General features: G+C 37.6%; 5 protein-coding genes across 16 annotated transcripts; 2 read left to right on the forward strand and 3 right to left on the reverse strand.

Annotated features, from left to right (window-relative positions):
• The first annotated feature begins 352 nt into the window (after positions 1-352).
• On the forward strand, positions 353-2863 carry LOC140787505 (uncharacterized). Of its 5 annotated transcripts, XM_073136456.1 has the most exons (4): positions 387-418; positions 501-589; positions 725-2368; positions 2649-2863. In XM_073136456.1, the coding sequence occupies exons 3-4, from the start codon at positions 1058-1060 to the stop codon at positions 2670-2672; spliced, it is 1335 nt and encodes a 444-aa protein (XP_072992557.1). In that variant the 5' UTR covers positions 387-418; positions 501-589; positions 725-1057; the 3' UTR covers positions 2673-2863. The 5 variants fall into 5 exon arrangements, with proteins under 5 accessions (XP_072992559.1, XP_072992555.1, XP_072992558.1 ...); XM_073136458.1 differs by having other exon boundaries at positions 353-967; positions 1056-2368; XM_073136454.1 differs by having other exon boundaries at positions 354-589.
• On the reverse strand, positions 2748-6393 carry LOC140787504 (putative leucine-rich repeat receptor-like serine/threonine-protein kinase At2g24130). Of its 4 annotated transcripts, none has more exons than XM_073136452.1 (3): positions 5801-6393; positions 3737-5578; positions 2748-3433 (listed from the first exon to the last, which is right to left on the reverse strand). In XM_073136452.1, the coding sequence occupies exons 1-3, from the start codon at positions 6282-6284 to the stop codon at positions 3018-3020; spliced, it is 2742 nt and encodes a 913-aa protein (XP_072992553.1). In that variant the 5' UTR covers positions 6285-6393; the 3' UTR covers positions 2748-3017. The 4 variants fall into 4 exon arrangements, with proteins under 4 accessions (XP_072992553.1, XP_072992552.1, XP_072992554.1 ...); XM_073136451.1 differs by having other exon boundaries at positions 3737-5704; XM_073136453.1 differs by having other exon boundaries at positions 3737-5657; positions 5801-6108.
• A 2941-nt stretch (positions 6394-9334) lies between these two features.
• Positions 9335-15581, reverse strand: LOC140786193 (serine carboxypeptidase II-2-like). 3 transcript variants are annotated; one of them, XR_012108574.1, is made up of 10 exons: positions 15110-15571; positions 14663-14770; positions 14178-14273; positions 13966-14058; positions 13792-13877; positions 13443-13709; positions 13089-13222; positions 12371-12466; positions 9553-9865; positions 9335-9466 (listed from the first exon to the last, which is right to left on the reverse strand). XR_012108574.1 is itself a non-coding variant. In XM_073134449.1 (9 exons), the coding sequence occupies exons 1-9, from the start codon at positions 15498-15500 to the stop codon at positions 9823-9825; spliced, it is 1314 nt and encodes a 437-aa protein (XP_072990550.1). In that variant the 5' UTR covers positions 15501-15571; the 3' UTR covers positions 9489-9822. The 3 variants fall into 3 exon arrangements, 1 of the variants encoding a protein (XP_072990550.1); XR_012108575.1 differs by lacking the exon at positions 9335-9466 and adding an exon at positions 11779-11884 and having other exon boundaries at positions 9489-9865; positions 15110-15581; XM_073134449.1 differs by lacking the exon at positions 9335-9466 and having other exon boundaries at positions 9489-9865.
• Positions 15582-17340: 1759 nt separating this feature from the next.
• On the forward strand, positions 17341-19550 carry LOC140786143 (protein HEADING DATE REPRESSOR 1). 3 transcript variants are annotated; one of them, XM_073134368.1, is made up of 4 exons: positions 17381-17574; positions 17647-17781; positions 18671-19020; positions 19104-19550. In XM_073134368.1, exons 2-4 carry the CDS (start codon positions 17721-17723, stop codon positions 19311-19313), a joined length of 621 nt encoding a protein of 206 aa, XP_072990469.1. In that variant the 5' UTR covers positions 17381-17574; positions 17647-17720; the 3' UTR covers positions 19314-19550. The 3 variants fall into 3 exon arrangements, with proteins under 3 accessions (XP_072990468.1, XP_072990469.1, XP_072990470.1); XM_073134369.1 differs by having other exon boundaries at positions 17458-17574; positions 17647-18071; XM_073134367.1 differs by having other exon boundaries at positions 17341-17781.
• A 1140-nt stretch (positions 19551-20690) lies between these two features.
• LOC140787742 (probable steroid-binding protein 3) lies at positions 20691-21362 on the reverse strand. The gene has a single exon (XM_073136836.1). The coding sequence runs from the start codon at positions 21291-21293 to the stop codon at positions 20991-20993; it is 303 nt and encodes a 100-aa protein (XP_072992937.1). The 5' UTR covers positions 21294-21362; the 3' UTR covers positions 20691-20990.
• Between the last annotated feature and the right edge of the window lie 293 nt (positions 21363-21655).

Consider the following 21655-nt stretch of genomic DNA (forward strand, 5'->3'; position numbering starts at 1 on the left):
ACAAACCTTAGCAGGACTATCACCTAGGGCAGGTGTTGAGACAAAAAGATAGGACTTCACTTTTTCTTCTTTGGCCTCTCACATAATCCAAATTTACTACTATCCTTTCCTTTTTTTATTAATCGTGTATACAAATTTTAGTTAATACATTATAAATATCAAATATATAACGAAGCTCGATAATGCATCGATTGAAATACCAGGGTAGTAGAGCAAATTCCTACAGCCGGGCTTGCAGCCAATCTGCACTCCCATGCCTACTCGCAGGAAACGTGGTGGCTTCCCTCTCCTCCCCAGTCATTTAAAACCTGACACAGTGGGCCGTGGTTGATATCGGACGTCCTTGCAAGGGAAATCCAAAGTTCCTCTCCAAAACAATCGAATATTGGTTGGGATTGGAGGGCCATTGGATGCCTTTGTAAATGCTCTTCCTCTTTGGGTACTCTTAATTCATTTGGTTCTCCTATTTTCTCTCTAATTTCTCCCCCACTCTTTACAAGGAAAACAAGAGAAAAAGTGAAACAAAATTTATCAGATGGGTCAAGTGTGCGCATCTATCGTTGATCATAAACATTTTGATTTAAGTAAAGTAAGTTGGTTTCACATCAATTTTCTTGCATCCTGAGTGACTGCTTTCTGATTGCTTCAAGCCATTTATTTTACCTCAATCTATATGGACTTGTCTATTTTTGATGTTTCCTTTCTTTTCTGTTTGAGTGCATAGGTTTTGATCGGATTTGCAATTGCATTTGCTAATGGTAGGAACTTTTCTTCTGCTTCAAACTATGGCTTCATGGGCTTCAAGTTCTTGGGTTCTTTTATTCAATTTATTAAGCTTGTATAATAGAAATAGGATACATAAATGTAGAGATTATCTTCATATTTATCAACAGACATTAGCTGCTTGAGAAGAAACTCCTTGTAATTGGGAACTAAATGAGCCATCTCAAGCACATCTGAGACTGAGGTAAAGTGTTGGATTGCGACACAGCTGGAGGAAAGTATCGTATAATTCTTGGAGTGAACACTAACTTGGGTGATTCTTTAATCTGAAGAGATGGCGGAACGCGAGGTAACTCGGTTAAAGGAAGCCCTTTTCGACCAATATATAATAATGAAGAAGTTATACATGGAGCTAGAGGAGGAAAGAGAAGCTTCAGCAAGTGCAGCCACTGAAGCTTTATCGATGATCTTGAGACTTCAGAGAGAGAAGGCGGCGGAGAAGATGGAAGCGAACCAGTACAAGAGATTGGCAGAGGAAAAGATGCATCATGATGAGGAGACACTGGCAATCTTCGAAGAATTAATGCAGCAGAAAGAGCTGGAGATTTCTTTCCTCAGATTTCAGTTGCAGGGATATAAACACAAGTTGTCAGGTATTACTGCTAAAATTCTCGATGTTGGCAAAGAGAGAACATCTAATAATGTATCTTCATGCGGAAGTGATGCTTCAACAGACAAGAGTAACCTTCATGGTCTTGTTAGAAGGAATGTCTCATTGCCTATTCTGAGGATGGATAAATTATATTGTGAGATGGATAACATAGATGAAAACAGCCCTGTTGCACAATTTATGTGGAGGAAACTTGGTGAATGCAATAACCGTCATACGAAAAAGTACAAAGAAAGAGAATTGATAGACTTAATCGAGGAATCCTCTATTGAAGATGGAAATTCTGATGGAGAGAACATTAAGTGCAATGAGTTTATCCAGAGGAATGCTACTCTTCATCCCGTAAGTTCAGGAGAAGCGTTGTCAGCTTGTTCATGGCACTCAGCAATGAGTAATGAGATATCATACGACGGATGCATGGAATTAAAGACAAAGGGTACAGATTCACCTTCTAAATATGAAGATCCAGGGCATGTATCAAATTGTGATGATGAGTTAAATAGAACCAAAGCGCACTCTACTCTTACTCATGACATATTTGAAGTTCCTGGTAATCTGGAAGAATCCAATCTGGAAACCAAGAGCATGATTGCAGAGTCTGACCTAACGTCACTTGAAGCTGCAGAATATATATTCACAGATGATCACTGGTTAAACAATGCATTCATGAACAGATACCAGTGGAGCAAGTTCTCCAGTTCAGATGAAGGGGTTTGTGCGCATAACAATAGCATCATGGATCCTACAATTGAATGTTCGACGTCTCAGACCGACCTAGAACAAATCAAAAGACGGTTACAGCAGCTCGAGAAGGACAAGATCATGAAAGTAGAGGATTCTCAAAGGGGAAACGAACAAGTGAAATTGTTAAAAGATATTTACGATCAGCTCAATGTGATAGAGTCAAATATGAGAACATCTAACCACCAGAAGTACTCTCAACAGGACGATGCCCGATTAGTGTCTGTTATGGAGGTATATCTTGGATATCTTTTAACCTCTAGTATTTCGTCTCAATAATTGGAACTTTGCATGTCTATGGACGCTAATTCATATTTCTGCCTTGTCTCAAAAGAATCTTTTAACTAAAATAATGTATGAAGGTGAGACATAATACCTAAAACTAGCATTCTCGAGTCCTAAAATAGACATACTACGAGTTACTCACTTTCTACTTGAGGTGGTATTGGTTTCACTACATAAGCAGCGTCTTTATTCTGATAAAATTGTTTAAGTTGATTTAATTGATCCACAGGCAGTGCTGTCTTTTTCAATTTGATACAGCCAAACCTGCAGCATGCAAGCAACATCATGTTCCCTTCTCACAGCCAACTTCAGATGTGGCACCACGTCAAGAAAGAAAAGCAAATCATTAGATGCTCATACATTTTTAATGTTACATGTTATACTACTTACAATGTTCAAGTACCAACTTTGTTAAATAAATGCCATGTTTTGAACTCATCTGAATCATGAACACTTCATCAGAAGCTTTACTCTAGTTGCCATTTGGATAATGGGTCTTCCACACTGTGTTGCCTATTCATCCGGATTGCCTCATATGAACAAACTACATTATAACATCTTATACTTCCCTTTCAAGGCATTCAAGTGCTATCACTTCTTATTCTATACACACGTTCATTTCTTCTCTTTCTCCACGCGAAGAAGTAAAGGTTGTAGCTGTCTCACCTCCGAGATAACGTTTAATCCTATCCAAATCATCAGCAGCATCAAGCATGGTGGGCCTAGAAGAAGGATCCTCTTGGGTGCACACAATTCCCAGCTCAAGAAGCTCATCAATGGCAACTTCCCACATGTTTTTGATCTCCAGGTTCTGATCCCAATAGTGATGCATTAGAGATGGATCAACGGCTTTCTCCCATTGCTGGTGGTACTGGAGCTTGACCCACCTCTGCAATCTTAGGCCATCTTTGAACATGTCATCTGTGGGTCTTTTGCCAGTGACCATTTCAAGCACAACAATGCCAAAGCTATAGACATCACCCTTTGTTGATGCTTTTCCACCATATCCATACTCTAGATGAGTTGTTGCAACACACAAAGTTTCAATGAGATTGTGCATTCAAATGATATAATAATTAGTAAATGAAGCATATATTAACATTCAATGGACCAACAAGAAGATCATCATCATATTTGTGTTTAAATCAAATTAAACTTTCATGTTACTTTCGATTCGAATATGCATGTCAACTCAAAATGCAACTTGTTTCGAATTAGTCTGATGTTATTCTCTTCATTCTAAACTTAGCAAATGCAAGTTCTCTCCATTAACTATTAATATGCTGTAACTGGGAGGAAAAAAACAAAAAATGGTACCTGGAGCAACATATCCAATTGAACCGCATAGCATGTTGGCTGTTGAGTTTGTCGCCATTTCCCCCGCCATGTTTCCTTCTTCAACTGTCATGACAAGTCTGGAGATCCCGAAATCCGACACGAGAGCTGTCATGTCGTCATTGAGTAGAATGTTGCTTGGTTTCAGATCACAATGGATGACCTGCACTGGAGAATGGTGATGCAAGTAGGCCAACCCTTCTGCAACATCGCTGCAGATGTTAACTCTTTCAATTAAGCTCAACTGCGAGGAATCTAAGCAATTGTCTTCGGTATGCAGATGGCTGTCCAGGCTCCCATTGCCCATGAATGGTAGTACCAAAGCCTTGAAGTCTGGAAGACTGCAAGCTGTTATGATCCTCATTAAATTCCTGTGTCTTATCCTCTTCAGAACCTGGCACTCTCTGTTGAAGCTTCTGGTAGAGTTGCTGCTCTGCAGCTGCAAAACTTTTACTGCAACTACACTGCCATCACCAAGGATTCCTCTATAGACATGTCCAAAGCTACCAGATCCTATCAGGCTGCGGGGCTCAAATCCTCCAGTTGCTTCTGCGAGTTCTCTGTATGTTATTCTTGGGAAATTTGATGAGAACTCTATAGAAAATTCATTCAAGTTCTCATCTTTTCTTTGAATCACCCCCGTTCGGACACTCCTATAGCTGACTACACATATGATTGTTAGAAGAAAAGCTGAGACAGAGGTTACACCTACAAGAAATAGCAAGTACTGGGAAGAATGTATAATGCTTCTTTTCTTAGGATTGCAAGTAGGAAGTCCTGACAGTGTCCCACAAAAGTGATTTCCTTTGATGAATTCGACCGTTAGAGAATCGAACAGACCACCTTGAGGTAGTGGGCCGCTGAAGTTGTTAAATGAGAGATCGAATAGTCTGAGGATGTTGCATTTTTGCAGTGTGACTGGAATTTCACCAGAGAGATAATTATATGAGAGGTCTAATGACTGGAGGCTTAGTAGGCTGCCCAAGGACTCAGGAATTGATCCTTGAAGATGGTTGTGAGATAGATTCACCAGCTCAACTACGTCGCAGCTTCCCAGATTGTTAGGAATAGCCCCAGTGAGATTGTTTGACGAAAGATCGATTGCTCGAACCATCTCCATTTTGCTTAGCTCCATAGGAATCTGCCCATCCAATAAATTGTCTGACAGATTCAAATATATTGCCATTGAGCTCAAGCTTGCAACCTCAGATGGAATTACCCCAGTTAGCATGTTGTGAGATAAGTCAAGGAGCTCTAATTTTGTATTCCCTAGTGTTGAAGGTATAGACCCTGAGAGTGAGTTTCCATTAAGTATGAGCATCCTCAGCTGAGTAAGATTAGCTAGAGTAGGTGGAATGGAACCATAAAGCTTGTTTCTTGATAGGTCTATTAGTCCCAAGTTATTTAGAACACCAGGAGGAGATGGTATTTCGCCATGCAACAAATTGTTAGCTATCCAGAGTCTTTGTAAATTTGGCAAGAGGATTAATTCCAAGGGCATAGACCCATCAAAATGATTGTTTGACAGGCATAATGACATCAGTTTGGAAAGGTTGCTGAAGCTGGATGGTATTGCTCCATGTAGGAGGTTATTCTGGAGATGTATCTCTGAAAGATTAACTCCAAGGAGGCCCACTGTTGAAGGCAATCTACCTCCAAGATAATTTCCAGCAAGCTCAAGCTCCTCCAGATGAGTTAAATTCAGAAGGGCATCAAAGAAAACATTGAGATTCGTGTTCTGTTCATCACTTGAGAGATTGTTGTTCGAAAGGTGCAGTATCTTCAAAGATGCCATATGCTTCAGAGTTTCTGATGGCAAAATACCTACAAGAAAATTGTCTTCGAGATCAATCTCTTCCATCCGTGTGCAATTGGAAAGAGATCTTGGAATGCTGCCTGTTAGCTGATTTGAATACAGGAGAAGGTTCTGTAAGACAGGAAGATGGTTTCCTAGCAGTGGAGGAATCAAACTACTCAACCAATTGTTAGACAGGTCTATGTAGCTTAAGTCAGAGCAATTGTAGAAGAGAGAGCTAGGTAGCCTACCACTGAGTTGGTTGTTGCTAAGATCAACGTAACGAAGTCGCGTAAGCATGCCAAAACTCTCAGGGATTTCATGCTGGATGTTGTTTCCTTTCATTCCTAGTAGCTCAAGGCTAGGCAAAGCTCCAATTTCGCCAGGGATAGACCCTCGCAGAGAATTATCAGAGAGTTCAAGCAACTCAAGGAAAGAAAGATTTGACAAAGATGGTGAAATTGTTCCTTGCAAAGATCTGCTCTTGAGGATGATTTTGATCACTCTTTCAGGATTCTTGCCACAGAAAATGCCGTTCCACTGGCAGACGTCGGTTGTCTCGTTCCAGTTACTGAGAGCATTCTGGGGATCAGCAACTATTCCTTCTCTGAATGCCAGGAGTGCTGCTTGATCTGAACTGATGTTGCTGCTCAGAGGAAAGGACTGTGCAGTAGAAAGGAGGAGGAGGAGGAGGAGGATAACAAGTTGGTTGAAGGCACTGGTAGAAGAAACCATGTTGAAAGCTTTGTGTTACTGTGAGTTATGGATTCTTCTGCAAAAACTCATGTGATAAAGCTGTGTGAGACTTCATAGAATCTTGGTAAGAATTGACTACTCAAGAAGCAGGAGGAAATATCTTGAGTGAATGATTTGATGTAAGAAATATCATCATGAAGTCAACTGGGATGGTGCAATGTAAAAATGTTTCTGTGAAGTTGGTGTGGGATTGCGCCTGAGCTGGAAGTTGAATGTTAGTGCTAGTGCTGTAGATGTCCACTAACTTTTCTCATTCTTGGACTCTTGATTGATGATGAACATATGACAAATAGCATGGAAATAAAGGAATATCTTTGTAATGTAGGTAGGCTCTTCTTCCATTAGTGTAAACATCAACAGCAAATTGTTCCCTTTATGTAGTCTTGTCACCATCTGAGCAACCCTTCCCTTATTTATGTGCTCACTATCTCTTAGCAAATATATATTTTTTTCTTTTATTTTTAGTAGGATGAAGAGGGAATTTGGGATTACAATTAGAGAAGATGCAATCTAAGATCATGTGCAAACTCAACAAATTCTGTTACTAGTTTACTGTGTTCAAAGCATTGAGGAACTGCTTAATTCAATGTAGTTGCCAATAGATTAGAAATTCTTTTGAGTCAAACATTAATATCATTCATCTCTCTGGTTTAGAGGGGTAACCTCAAGAAGCTCCAACTAGTGAGTAAATCCACATACAAACATCACCTAAAATTTCCATACTACATGGTTTGGCATTACAAAGTTTTGGTATGATTACTGTGAGAAAACTTCTCCTTTTTACAAGTAAATCAACTTTAAGACATAATACCACAAACTTTACTCCAAAATGTTATCTGAGATATCAAATTACTTCCACCTGGAGATTAAAGATGCTTCTTTCTGTCCATTTGTATCTAGATCTCAAACTTTTAGTAAGGACAGCTGGAATTATTATTGCAAAGACAGAGCCAAGCTACATTTTACACACAATCTGCTAAAAGTACACGACAATATTCAATCAGATCATACAAGCTGCAACTCATATGATCATATCCTGGTGTTATATTTGTCCACAAGGCTTAGTGGCAGTTGTTTGAGAGTCTATTATGTTAGCACTATAATGCATTGCAAGCACAACGTGTGTCAATATTTTTTCTCTCTTTTGAGTATGTTAGCAGCGAAGGGAAACTATACTATATCCCACCGTGCTCTTTTTTTTTCTTTTTATCATTCAAACAATTTTTTTTTAGCCAACATAGCCTTCTAATCTAAGTTAGCTCTCATTTATTGGTGTGCTGAGGCATCACTTTAAACCGTCGTACCACCGAGCTATTGCTCCAAACTAATGCACCATTGAGCCATTTGAATAAAGTTGAGCCTAAGGTTGAACCCCACTATGTTCATAGTGCTGGCCTGCTGGGACGCCAAAATTTCCTATCCATTAGGGAAGTGGATCCTCTGCTGCTTAAGATTGCAAGAATTTCCTCTAGTGTAGGTTAGTGGCAGTCCTTGCTCTGTCCAAACCATGTGCAACAGTTTTGACCTAAAAGACAAAGATAAAAAAAAATTGTTTGGTAAGGGATTGACCCAAACCATGACTTCGCTTAGAATTCCTAGAGTAAGTGGTGAAGTAGAATGTCATACAAACAGTTTAATTGAATCTCAGCTGAGAATCCAGAGTTTAATTCAAGAAAGATATAGATAAAAGTATTATTAAAAGAAACATTTAGAGTATCGTAAACTTTGTTCAAAGTTATTCATCTTAGTCGTAAGAATATACATTGTAAAAATATAGCAGGGACCTAGAGATAATAGCTTAGCTAAAAAATAAAGACGATAATTCCTCTAAATTTTAATTACAAATTTGTATATAAGAATTTATAATTATTTTTCCGCAAAGCATTTTACATTGGAAACAATGGTTTTGCAGCATATTGGTATATTGGCAAGTAAATTGCCTTTCCAGAGAATAATATATAAGTTGATCTTCCGAAGAGTAATTTCTAATTCACTTTCTATGAGAGCGTATATAAATATAACAATTTTCGTGAAAGGAATGGTTTTTATCAATCACCTAAGAATCACTATTTTAGACGGCGATTTTGATAAAAAATTTATTAGTTTAGAAAATAGTTTGAATAGTGTTGTGCTTTGAAAAATATTTTTCCTTGCAACAACAGTACTTTGGAAGAAAAAAATCAGAATATTTTCTAGAAAATGATAGAAGCCATCAACAACAGGAGGTGAACTTGTACAATTATACATTCAAGTGGCAAAAGTTACATATAGATAAACCTGAAATGGCTTAGATTTATAAAGAAAGAAGATTTATATCGTTACATAACTTTTGCACTTTAAGAGAGAAGAAGAGATGAGATCAAGAGGAATATGGTGATCCTCTTAAATATCTTTTTTCTAAACTCTTTCTTTGACAATTTAAGAACAACCAAAACAACTTCTCTTCAATAGTGTATCATGAAATCCAACGAATGCTGAGATTAGATCCAAAAAAGAAAAGAATATAGACATATACCTGCTATATCCATTTCATTTCAAAATTTGGCAACAGAAACTGTCGAGATACAATCTGTGGCCCGATCATCTGCACCAGAAAGCAGAACATGGATTTGTTTTTCAAGTTAAGCATAGTCTATAGCTCTCTCAAAGTCTCAAGGACATGGAAGCTCTTAGTGGAGATCTTTCTTTGGCTTGCTGAGTTCACTCAGGGATCTCTTAGCTAGGAAGGGGCTATTCAGATGCATTCCCCTGTCCTCTGCCCTCTCTACGGAGACATTTCAGGTTCTCTGTAGCACTTGCTTATCGAGTGTGTCTTTCTCCAATCTCAGAGAACAATATCTCTCCGGCCGAGGCTTAGGAAAGCCAACCATCACCTCTTTGATCTACTTTCATAGTTACTATGGAAGGAAAAGAAGTGCAAGATTTTCAGGCGAGAGGCTCGAACAAACAACTGCTTACCTTCTTCCTTGGCTGGCATTTGGAAGATGGGGAGTTCCACCTTTCCCTCTTCTCAAATTTCTTTTGACTCCTTTTTTTGCACTCATCCATGATCAGTAAATTTCACCTCCCCCTCTCGCTCCTCTCTTCTTCCCTCGGATACTTTCACTTCTTTATAACCGGGCTTCGCATAAAAAAGAAGAAGAAAAAAAGAATGGAAGCATCTGCATTAACAATACAGGCAAGTTGAGAGCTCATAACTGCATACTAAATAATGCCACATAATTGTACATTGATGACAATGCTTTACTTTTGCATTTGGACAAAGCACCATTCTTGGGGACAAACAAATACACACAAGTCTCTTCTAAAATGGCGTCCAGTATACAGGCCTGATTGGATGACATGAATTATTACTTGGTTGCCTTTAGCTAAACAGCATGTCTCTGTTCAAGAATGACTTAGGAATCATCTAACTGGGATAATCCAGCCATTGGGTGACCTGACAAGAATGATTTGAAGAGAACGAGAGCCTGCTTAGGTCGATGCAATGGAACTTCATGACCAGCTCCCCTTATGGTCACAAATGTGAGCCCCTCATAAACTTGACTCCATCCAGCAACCTGTTTTAACAACAGAAAAGTTTTTAAAAAAAAAAAACATAAATATGTATAACAGATTGTGATATTAGAATTGTGTTCTTTTTATTAGAGGTACCATATGAATTTCAAGTGCTTAAGAAATTTTGTCGAATAAAAAGTTTTCCTTCTCCAAAAGTGTGCAAGCAGAAAAAATAACTCAAAAAAGCATATTGGCAAGAATTGGATTATGAAATCATTTTATCAAGGCAGCCTATATTATCTTTCATCAGAAGGTTTGAGTCCAGCTATCACTTCCCTGCCTTCGATAATAAATTGTGTACTTATATTTTAATAAGATCTTCTGAGGACCCATTAAATGTGAATATTGACTTGTATCTATATGCTACAATGTCACTATACATTATGGCAGTATTTGGTTGGTCCACAAAGAGTATTTATTTGTGAATTAGGCATTTCTTATACATGTGTTGTAAATGAACATTCACTTATACACAGTTTATTCATGTGATAATACGAAATCCTATCACAGGTGGAGGGATGTGACACAGTTATATGCATAAGGATAAGAGAAGTAATTATCAATTTACCCCTCTACACTATCCAAAATAATGAATATCTCCTTATAAAATAATTAAGTATAATATGTTACTATGAACTAAAAAAATATGAACAAAAATAATATATTGTAAAAAATTAATATTCCCTTTACCAATATAACCTTTTTAACATTTTTAAGCACAAAAATATCAAAAACTAATATATTAACACTTTTTAAGTTATATCAAATATATTAAAACTAATACATCTCATAGCAGCAATATGGTAATTGACATAGAAAATAACCAACCTCATCTCTTTATCCAAAGTAATCATTACTTTGTGTCAAACCAAACACTAGAATACACATAGTTTTAAACATGTAACTGATTTGCATATAAAAGTTGTCCTTAAATGCATTATGGCACCAAACAAACGAGGCATTTATCTTTAAACGATTGTTTTACTATACAGGTATTCATAGAAAATTATGATTCTATTATTAGTTTCACGTAGCAACTATGAGGTATTCATAGCATAATTGGATGTACTTTCCATTTATGGAATTGCTTTTGATTACCAAACCAGCATGTCCATAGCAAAGGGTAAAGCTGTGTAATCCATATTTACATATCACTGACATGAAAACCAATAGAACTATAAACGCACAAATGACAATAGATGATTGAAGTACTTGACCTAAGACAAGTATAACACTACAACCATGACATATAATTGACTATAACATTAAATAATATGTTGAATTCCACTAGAATTTTTAGTAACACAAATTAGCTCAAAGAAACATTATTATCTTACACATGGCTTGGTGATGGTGGTATTCTGTTGTTGTCTTATAAGTGATGTACCGTCTTTATTTTCTTACTGATGTAATTGTTGTTGTCAGGTGCTGGTGGTAACTAGTAGGTGGTAATGTTGTCTGCTAAAGTTTTTTCTTACCTTCCTCTTCTTTTAAATGCTGTTGACGATGTTGCTATATTGGTGACAGTCGTGTTACATGTCATGTGTTATCTCTCTTCTTAATGCTGTTGTTGCTTATTACAGTGATTGTTCTTGGTGGTAGTGATATCGATGTTGTTTTCTCATAATGATGTGACCTCCTCTGTGTGTGTATGTGGAATTCCCAGCACTGATGTTTAATAGGTTGGGTTTTGGTGCCAACTAGATCACCTGGCATGGAAAGTGCCAAGCCGAACATAAATCATTGATCTGTTTACGCGATATGCTAAAAAGCTAAGATATAATATCTTGAAGACCACTGCTAATATGTTTTTGTTATTTAATAAGTCAGGAATAGTGCTATTCCCACTGAAGAATACAGTTGCAGCTGATCTTTTGACTCAAGAAAGAAAAATGCACAGAGCCGCCTAACTTACCTGACCATCATCATACCACGCATGCCAAGGAGCTATAGTAGGAAGCTTGAGAGAATCAATATTATATCATGTGGATGTCACTGGAATCACAGCATCCGTGTCTCCACTGAACAAGTTAAAGTGATATTTGCATTAGAAAGACAAAAAGAAAATTTCTTAGTGGCAGAATACCATTGGCCACTTCCATCAGTCTTGCAGCCAACAGATTGAATTTGCATGCTCACAAAAGATTGGCCAGACATTTACGTAGATATGATATGCCTTAATCTAGTTCAGCACACAATAACAGGGAGATGGTCAGGATGAATAGGTTATTTACATCTGTTTCACTTTCTTTTCCATTTCAGAGAAATTAAGATTCCCAGAAACAGAGTTTCTGCCCAAAATACCAAAAACATTTGCAAAATATATGAATCACATGCATTCAGCAATCTAGATACAAGAAAAATGTTGATATGTGAATGTTTAATTTAGATCAAAGAAATCAAGGAGAAAGAATAAAGTTGCTAGTTATGATGTTTACACTTATGGAACTACAAGTGTTTAAGCAAAATGTTACATAGGATTCTAGTGAAAGTAATGCTTGAATCACCTGAACATCCATATGCGAAGTCCAGAGGGTATAAGTTCACGGTATATATGCAGCACAGATGTTGCGGAGTCCTTCCAATTTTCATTAACTGTATCACTGCAAATAAAGTATGCTGCAACACATCAGAATGGTAAACCTCCTTATTGTGATTAGGTAATTAGATGAAATTATTGCTTTAAAAAAGAATTGAATTATACATGGTGCATCCATGTCCTTTCTTATCTCAAATGCAGATATTCTAAACTAAGTCCAAATGCATGCTTAGTAATGCTAGTTTGCTACCATAAAGTTAGTGAATTTCACCGAGTAAATGAACTGCAGATGTTTCATCTGTGACATCAAATAAGATACTCAATAAAAGAAAATATTCAAGATGGTATATCTCTTCAAGCATAAAATAACATTTGCAGTGACCAAATAAGAAGGGAGAAAGATGGACATCAAACTAGATGGTTCACATTCCCTCTTATGATATAGAACACCTCATATCATGGGCAAAAAGAAATAACACTGTAAATTGATTCTTCTTGCAGGATAATGCAAAAGATTATCCATTCATATTTTACAAAACCAGAGTGGAGCAAAAGATCATCAAAGCTTGAAAACTAATTGGTTGAAGTAATTAATACTTAATAGAACAATCTAGAGATGAAATTTATAAGAAGAAATTATAATAAATATATCAGACACTATTAGATAGCAGTTCACAAGCTGTTACCTGCAGGTTTCCCACTTAGTTGGTGCAACTTTTGGATTAACATGAAGTGCCTTTTGAACCTCAGGCAAGTTAAAATAAACAGTCGAGTGCTTCTCAGTGCATGGATCATAATTCTCACCAATTCTTCCAACTGACTGAAAATATATAAAGACTTGTTAATACACAAATGGAATCAATTAAGCTTCATAACAAGACAAACAAAATCGATTTTCCTTTGTTCTTGACTTTTTCTAGTGTTTTTACATGTATTTACTGAAGTAAGGGCTAATAAGCATTTTCCCAAATGCAAAATATTATTCTTATTAAAAACCAAAAAACACTTGAAGTACAGAGCTTGGAGAAGTAAAAGCTCACACGCAATCTTTTTAGCAATCTATTCTTTGAGGAGACAACAGCAGCAGTGCAGGATGGTGTAAAAATGCTGTAGGGATCAATATTCCCGAGTTCACTGCTAGCAATATCAAGAATCTTTTCACATTCAGAAGAGGTATGCACAAATGATTGAAAGTCGCAGAAGACATTCAGCAGCTTGTATGTCTGATCCGAGATCAAGCCACTTGCCCACATAAATTCAAAAATACCATAGTGGTCATGGAAATCATCAGTAAGAGCATTTCCCACCTGCAGAACACATCGCTAATTAGCTACACAGAAAGGCCCATATTTAAAAATCTTGGAATCAATGGACATTTTAAAGCTATACCATATATCCTATTAGATTGATTGAATTTTCTCCGGTACGCATATTATACCTCACGATGGCTTGAGCCAATTGGGGAACATAATGCCCTAAAAAGCAAGTACAATAGATGACAATTAGCTTTAGGAAAAAGTAACTCTAATCTCTCACAGACATCTTATTTAATAAATTTCTAACCTGCGTAACTCTCTCCAGTCAAATAAAATTCCCGTCCCTTATACTGTGGAAACTGATCAAACCACTTTTGCAGGAATACCAATGAATCGGAAGCTTCAACACAAAACAACATTATCAAAACTTGAAATGATAATACATAAAATATTGACCAACTTCATTGTGCAGATAAAATCATACGATTGAAAGGATGGAACAAGAAAAGTATGTTTTACCGGTCCTTTTGTCTCCATTGCTTGACAAATCTTCGGAAGTGTTTGAGTATGAGTAACCAACGCCAACAGGAGAGTCAAGAAATAACATATTTGCAACTGCAAAATTTATGTGACCCAAAAGTGATTAATTGTCTATCATCTCAAGTTCCCAAAAGGTACTTGGGGCCCTGCAGTTTGAAAAACTTTCAATAGCATACAATGTCGGTAAACAACTAAACACATTGAATGAAGATTCTAGATCAAGTCATCAAATACTACAGAACAGCAGCATAAAGTTAAAAAGAAAAGGGAGCTAAACTTTAACTATTTCATAATTTCTGCTTATCTAGATGAGAAAGACATGTCTGAAAGATGAAGAGTATACTAAACGTTTTGCAGATGCATAGGCTGCAATCGATTCCCTAAACATGATGACATTCTGCTTTATGTTATCCATAAAAGTATACAGAAAGGAGATAAAATAATGCCAGATCCGTTGGTTTTACCTTGATTCCATGAATAAGGATTCAGATATACACCCTTTCCGTCAGCATTGATATGAAAAGGCCCCACTTCCTCCGCCACTCCAAAAGCAATAGAAGAACACCCAGGCCCTACAAAACCAACTCCCATCAATAAGAATCATAAAAGCTCTCCAAGATTGGAAATGGAAATTTTTCTTAAAGAACCATTCTATTTAGTCAGAACTATTAATCGGAAACTTTTGTTGAAGCAATAAAACAAACACTAGGTACGCCAAAACATTTCAAACAGCTCCCTAATAAAAAAATTACCAACTTGCTACTAATAAGGTCAGAAATAGAAAGTGTTCATTCTTAAAAATCCAACTTTTAATCAAAAATTACATATCTTGAGCTCAACCCATCTCGATTTCCAACAGAACCACACCAAATACGACGACAAGCATGAGAAAGGGACAAAGGGCAGCAGACCTCCGTTGAGCCAAAGAACAAGGGGCTTGGAAGCTGGGTCATCGACGGCCTCAAAGAACCAGTAGAAGAGAGCTCTCCCAGACTCCTCGTTAACGGTCACGTAGCCGGAGTAATGGGCAAAGCTGACGTTAAAGGCCTGCCCAGGTAAAGTCCTCACCCTGTCCTTCGCTTGTAGCTCGAAGGGAGAAGCGGCGTCGATCGTGAACGTAGGGGAGGAGAGGAGGTAGGCGAGGATGAGAGAAATTGACAGAGATCGGAAGCCGCTCTTCTCCATCCTCTCCCTCTCTCTCTCTCTCTCTCTCTCTTGCTCTCTCCCTCTCCAATCCAGTGGCTTCAGAGTCACCTTCTTGGGCGTATGGCGAGGAAAAAGTTTGCTACGAGACTTTTGCATTCATTTCTCTGACATGCTTCCTATTAAATTATCCGGCATGGGGACTGCATCTGATGATGTTCTGATCCAATCATGTGATTCACTATCTTGCATTCATACAACCTAATAACTCTTATTTGTTCATAATCTTATTGTTGTTTGCTCATGGAAAACATATTAATTTTATTATTGCCCCTGAATTTCTTAATTTTACTTTGGCCAAAACTTTAGCACACAATGGTATAAATTTGATTATCTCCGGAACTTTAGATTTGATATTTAGTGAATTTTATATACGCATAATTTACTCATTCGCCCATTTTATAAGAGAATTATCCTAATTATTTAATCTATATATTAGAGAGAACTAATTTATTTGTCTGGCTTATAATTACTATACAGGCTCGATTAGTTAGTCTTATTTTTTAGTCTTAAAAAATATTATTTTCTTTCTTTCATATCCTTTCATTTTCTCCTATAACAACTTATCTGAATATCGAACTCTAAATCAATTTTTTTAGATTCTTTCAAAATCCACTTTTAATATAAGTGGAAAAAAAAAAGAAAGAATTTTTTTGTCCATCAAATTAATTAATTAATTTTTGTAAAAATTGTTAACATTTTTTTCTAACGCCAAGGGCTCAGTAATATAATTAAATAACGCAGGGGTGTCTGTATTCTTTTTTAATTGAGGGTTAAAATATTAATTAACCCAAGAACCCTCTCCGCAAAATAAGCCCCTTGAACTTGGGTATTAAACTATTAATTATAGAGGTCAACCATAAACCCAAACTTTGAGATATAAAAAACAAATTAGTTTGAAGTAACTCTTTCACGTGGATATCTAATCATATTGAATAGACTCAGGAAGCGAATTACATCCAACGGATCTAGTTGAATTACATCCAAGTTTAAAGGAGAAGAAAGAAAAAGACAAATTACAGTTAACACAATGTAGTTATGTGTTATGTATTATATCTCGACACATGAGTTAGAATTTTAATAGCTCTAGTTTCACCTAAATAGGATAGGTCACAATAGGACAAAACGGCATATATTCGACGTTGCGACGGTCGTCGGAGGGTAGCGGACGGCCATGGGTGGTGGTGGTGGTCGGCAGTAAGGTAGAGTGGTTGCTGGAAGGAAGTGGTAGCTAAGGTTTGAAAGCATTAGAGGTTCTACGGCTATGATCTAATCCTAGAAAGATAACGACGATCTAACGGCTACGATAAAAAATAAGGACGATAAGTAATGTAAGGTAAATAAATTTAACTTAACTCAATATTCATTCCATGATAATAAATTAGGGCTGCACTCCACATTGCTGACTCTATACCGACTTTCATTAAGATTTATCTTATTAGCTTATATTAAAGATAAATATGACTTAATTAATCCTTCGTTTCGCCAAATAAATTCCGAATCTGGAGTAGTGACAACCAAAATTGTATATCTAAAGGTTTGATATTATTCTACGCCTGTACCAAAGTGCAGGATTTAGTTAATTAAATAAATCATAACCTACTAAGGCTCTAATTAAACAAAATAAGCAAATAAGACAACTAGACTCAATCCATTGAGCCCAATATCTCCATGATGTAATCGGATCTGACCCAGATTGCATCATTATACCTGTCATTAATAGACCCATTAAATTGCTAAAATACATGTTTAATAATATTAACTATTATATTATTTGAGTAAATATAAATCTTCTACTAATGAACTAAATACCACTATTTCAGTGGGGCCTTTCTACAGACAGTTGGTGGGCATACTCGTCTTCCAAGTTCCACCAGATATTTAGAATACGAACTAAATAGTAAAATAGTAAAATAGTAAGGTGTAAACCGTAATATTCGTGTTAGCTTAGAAACAAAAAAAGTAACCTCCATACGACCGTGACCGTCCCTTTGTCATCGGTGCCATCGCGATAGCGAAGAAGCATAATAAGTGACACAAGTAGCCTCCAAAGGGCGACAGAAACATTTACACGCGCCGAGAGAGACGGAGAGAGATTTCTTCCATATGTCTTCTCTCCTCTGATAAGCTTAAGCGACAAAGGGCAAGCAAGAAGAGCTCAACAACAACCAAGGTCATAAATAACTCTTCACCGGATCTCTTTATCACCTTCCTTTTGTGATTCTCTTTCTTTGTGGATCGGCAGCGGGGAGAAGACGACAAGGGTTTGGAGGATTCTTCTTGCGTTCTTGGCAAAGAGGAGGGAGTAAGAGTTTTGGGATGGATGGGTTCTCCCCAGCTTCTCCTCCCCGGATCTTTTGGAATTCTCGCAAGAGATCAGGTAATCGGTAGTTCTCTTCTCAAATCTACCACACCCCAATTAGGATTGAGGAGAATTCTGAAAGAAAGAAAGAAAAAAAAAAAAAAAAAAAAGGGAAATCGACCGTTTTTTATTTTTATTTTTCTCGATTTAATTTTGGTTGGATAATTTTGGGCTTCGAGGGGGGGTTGGGGAAATAGAGTATTTGGGATCCGAGCGGTGTGGAGAATGCAATGCTGCCGCTGACCGACAGATGCCTGTTTATTTGCCTATATTTTTCAAGTTCGCGTGGCTTCACCGGCACGTTACGGGTATATATGCTTTGGATTCCATGCTTTTCTCGTTTCATATTAGCGCTAAATTTACGGGTGTAAACGAGCCGAGCGGCTCGAAATTGATTGGAGCCAGGGCTTGAGCTCGGCTCGCTGACATTACCGACCTGGCTCGGCTCGAGATAACTAATCAATTCGAGTCGAGCTCGAGCGAGCCAAGTTCAGCTTGAGCCCAATTTTTTGAGGTCGGCTTGTTTAGAGCTCGAGCTGGGCTCTATATGATGCAACGAGTATAATATATATGAAGTCAATTCCAACCATTTTGTTTTATTTTGGTATCAAACAGTTGCTTCCAACCACACATTGAGAGATATCATCCAACTATTTGATGCGACTTAATTCTTAGTTTTTTTTCTTTTCTTTTCTATTTTCATATAAAAAGATTCCCCATACTGCAGCTTGAAGGCATTAAACCTGGATCATTGTAGTGATATGATAGCTATTAATTCCTGCTTACTTATTACGTGTGAGAAAGAATCGGACATGGACTATAGATCTAAGTAGGGGGAAGAAGGGATTTTTTTTTTTTTTTTTTTTGATATGATCTCTTTATCCCTATTGTGATCAATTCATTTTAGCCAATGGCCGGTGCTTGGAAAATGCACTCAAGGAAGAGAGCTCAGATAGCCAGCCAGAGGACTCAGTGAATAGAGAAAACAACCAGGTGGTGAGTGCCGATGACCATCCAATGCTGGACCCGAAAGCCAACACTCTATCTGATCGCCGGAAGGCGCTCTTCGAACCGTTGGAACCAACCATGGGTGGCTTGAAAGGCGGACGCAACCCTGCAGAGATCTTACTCCCTCCACCGGACTTCGACACCACGTCGTACCCTAAGGGATGGCTAGTCGGTAAGAAGCGCAAGCTTGTCAATGTCGACGTCGTGGAGAGCATGCGCAGGATTGCAATCCAGGAGATGAATAGAAAGGTCTGGTTTCATATGTTCTTTTTCGCCGCAGCTGATGATGTTGTAGAAAGAACCTTTTAACCTAGTTGATATCAATGGAACAGGACCGCGAGATCAACGGGCTCAATGAGCAGTTGGAGGAGGATTCGCGGTGCCTGGAGCATCTCCAGGTTCAATTGCTTCAGGAGCGGAGCAGGCGGGCCGAGGTGGAGAGGGAGAATGCCATGCTTCAAGATCAGATCTCCATGCTGATGAACATGATGGAGGAGAGCCAAGAAGTAGATGAGGTTGAAGAACCACCAGCAGATTCTTGATGATCTATATACTGTTATGAGTAATTCAAGTGCAGGAATATGATGTCTGAATGCCCATGCAATTGTATGTTTCAGTCCATAGCATCAAATGGAGATAGTTGTCTCCTCCCATATGTAGATCTAGTGTGTGACCTTTTATTCTATAATTCTTTTTAGATACTCCATGTATAAGAAAATATGTAGTTCAGTACACATGAAAGGGAATTGAACCTTCCTCTGTTTCTTGCATTGTGCAAAGCATTGCTGTTCATCTTATCACTTTTCTTTAGCATATCAATCAAACAGATAACTTAATCAGAAAAGAAAGATGAAAAATACCAAAGACAATCTCACAATGGCATCTCCCTTTTTCTTTAAGACTTTCCCTTTTATACCCCAATGTACAAACTCAGGCAGAAAAACAAGTGTACAACGATTGAATTTAATCTCTTCCATACAACAAATCATGTTCTGCCCAGAAAGCTATTCATTTGCCAAAAGGACAAGCTTCAAGATAGAACAGAGAAAAGAAACAATATTTTCTTATCAAAATTATGGGATAAACTTTGGGAAGCATCTTGAAAAATCAAGAATCAGCCAAAACACCGTGTATCATTAATGAATAATTGAAAATAAAACTCCCAAGAGCATTTATGACTCCATAGTTCCACTGCAGTCTTATTCACTATGTGTCAATATCAAGCCAACCTTTGTCACAAAAAAATAAAGCCTACCTGCAGAAATTATCCTTGCAGTTTACATTGCATATAATAAGTTGAACGAGACTAGTTAAAATGATGATGGTATACCATTGCCAAATATTAAGAATATCTATATGAAGCATTCCCTCCCATAATATTTATAGAAATTTAGGTTAGATAATTCATCCCTTATCTTAGAATGAATAGTTTTTTTTTTTTTTCCTTCTGACTATTAAGTCATGCATTTCTTTAGCACAGGCAAACACATCCAAGATAAGAACTTTTCATAGTGTTTACCAAACTACTTAATCTCTTTCACTAGATAGAGCAATTTCTACATTATTAGTTAACATCTTCCACCAAATGAGCAAACAATACATTACTTAATCTATTGCGATACAAACATTTCAAACTCCCAATATGAGCAGAAGAAAGTAGTACTCAATTCATCAGAAAAGGAAAACCTCTCTCCTTAAACATCTATGTTTAAAGAAAGGTATAATCTAACACATCAAAGCACTCCTCTAGAACATCTAAAAAAAGTCTAATATGTTGACAATATAGATCCACTCACTCCATATCACCAATTAAAGCATAATTTACTGAAAAGCATAAACCCAGATATCAAGATAACAACTGATCACTAATTAAAATATTTTAAGTCATAAATAAAGTGTCCACCTTTAACACACAGATCGGCATAAAAATCTCATCTTTAAGAAAGGATTCGTCACATTACAGGGCAATTCACAACAACATTAATCCACTAAGATCACTAATTTATACGCAAACAAACATAAATCAGGATACCAACACGACCGCAGATCACTAATTTAACATCTTTAACCCATAGATAGATCAGTACTGTGATGGATACATTACTAAATTCACACTCTTATTTGCATCACTTACAGATGGATCCAAAGATACCCACATATGAATCACTCCCCAATCGGATCGGCATAAAGATCCCATCTTTAGTACATGGTCGACGGATTTAGGAGGCGAGGCGGCCGACAACGGGGTACTTGGCTTGGAACTTCTTCTCCCAGTCCTCGAGTACGCCCATCTCCTTTTCGGAGAGGCCGTCGAGGTTGCCGTTGACGTCTTCCTCGCTCTTGCTCATCTTGCCCAGCGCGCGGCTCGCCTCGCGGCCGGCGAAGACGGCGTAGGAACCGCCGGGGCCGTAGAACCCCTTGCCGGAGGAGACGTCGTAAATCGTGCCGCGGATCGACACGTAGATGGGCTTGCTCGGGTCTGTGCCATCGAAGGCACCCAGCTGCTGCGCCGTGAGCTCCATTAGAGAGAGACAGAGAGAGAGATGAGTAGGTGAGAGAAAGAAGTATGAGGTTGGGAATTGATGGGCCTGCATATTTTATGGATGCGGCATTTATTATCCAAATTACTGTTTACATGGGACAGTATCGTCTCCGTAAACACTTGATATGTATGTACGATTCCTACACAGGTACCTGCATTAAATCTATTTGGCATAACTTGGAAATATTATATATTTTATAGAATTTTTGGCGTATATGCCCACCTAAATACCGTACTGATGTTTGTTTTAAAAGGTTTGGCATGGGAAATGCAACTATAGAAATAGAATAGGGTTAAAATAGAAATAGTAATTCTTAAAATAATAATTTATTTTAGGAATAA

Source organism: Typha latifolia, chromosome 4 (genome assembly GCF_019914945.1).
Source record: "Typha latifolia isolate L0001 chromosome 4, TyphaL0001v2, whole genome shotgun sequence".
NCBI lineage: Eukaryota > Viridiplantae > Streptophyta > Magnoliopsida > Poales > Typhaceae > Typha > Typha latifolia.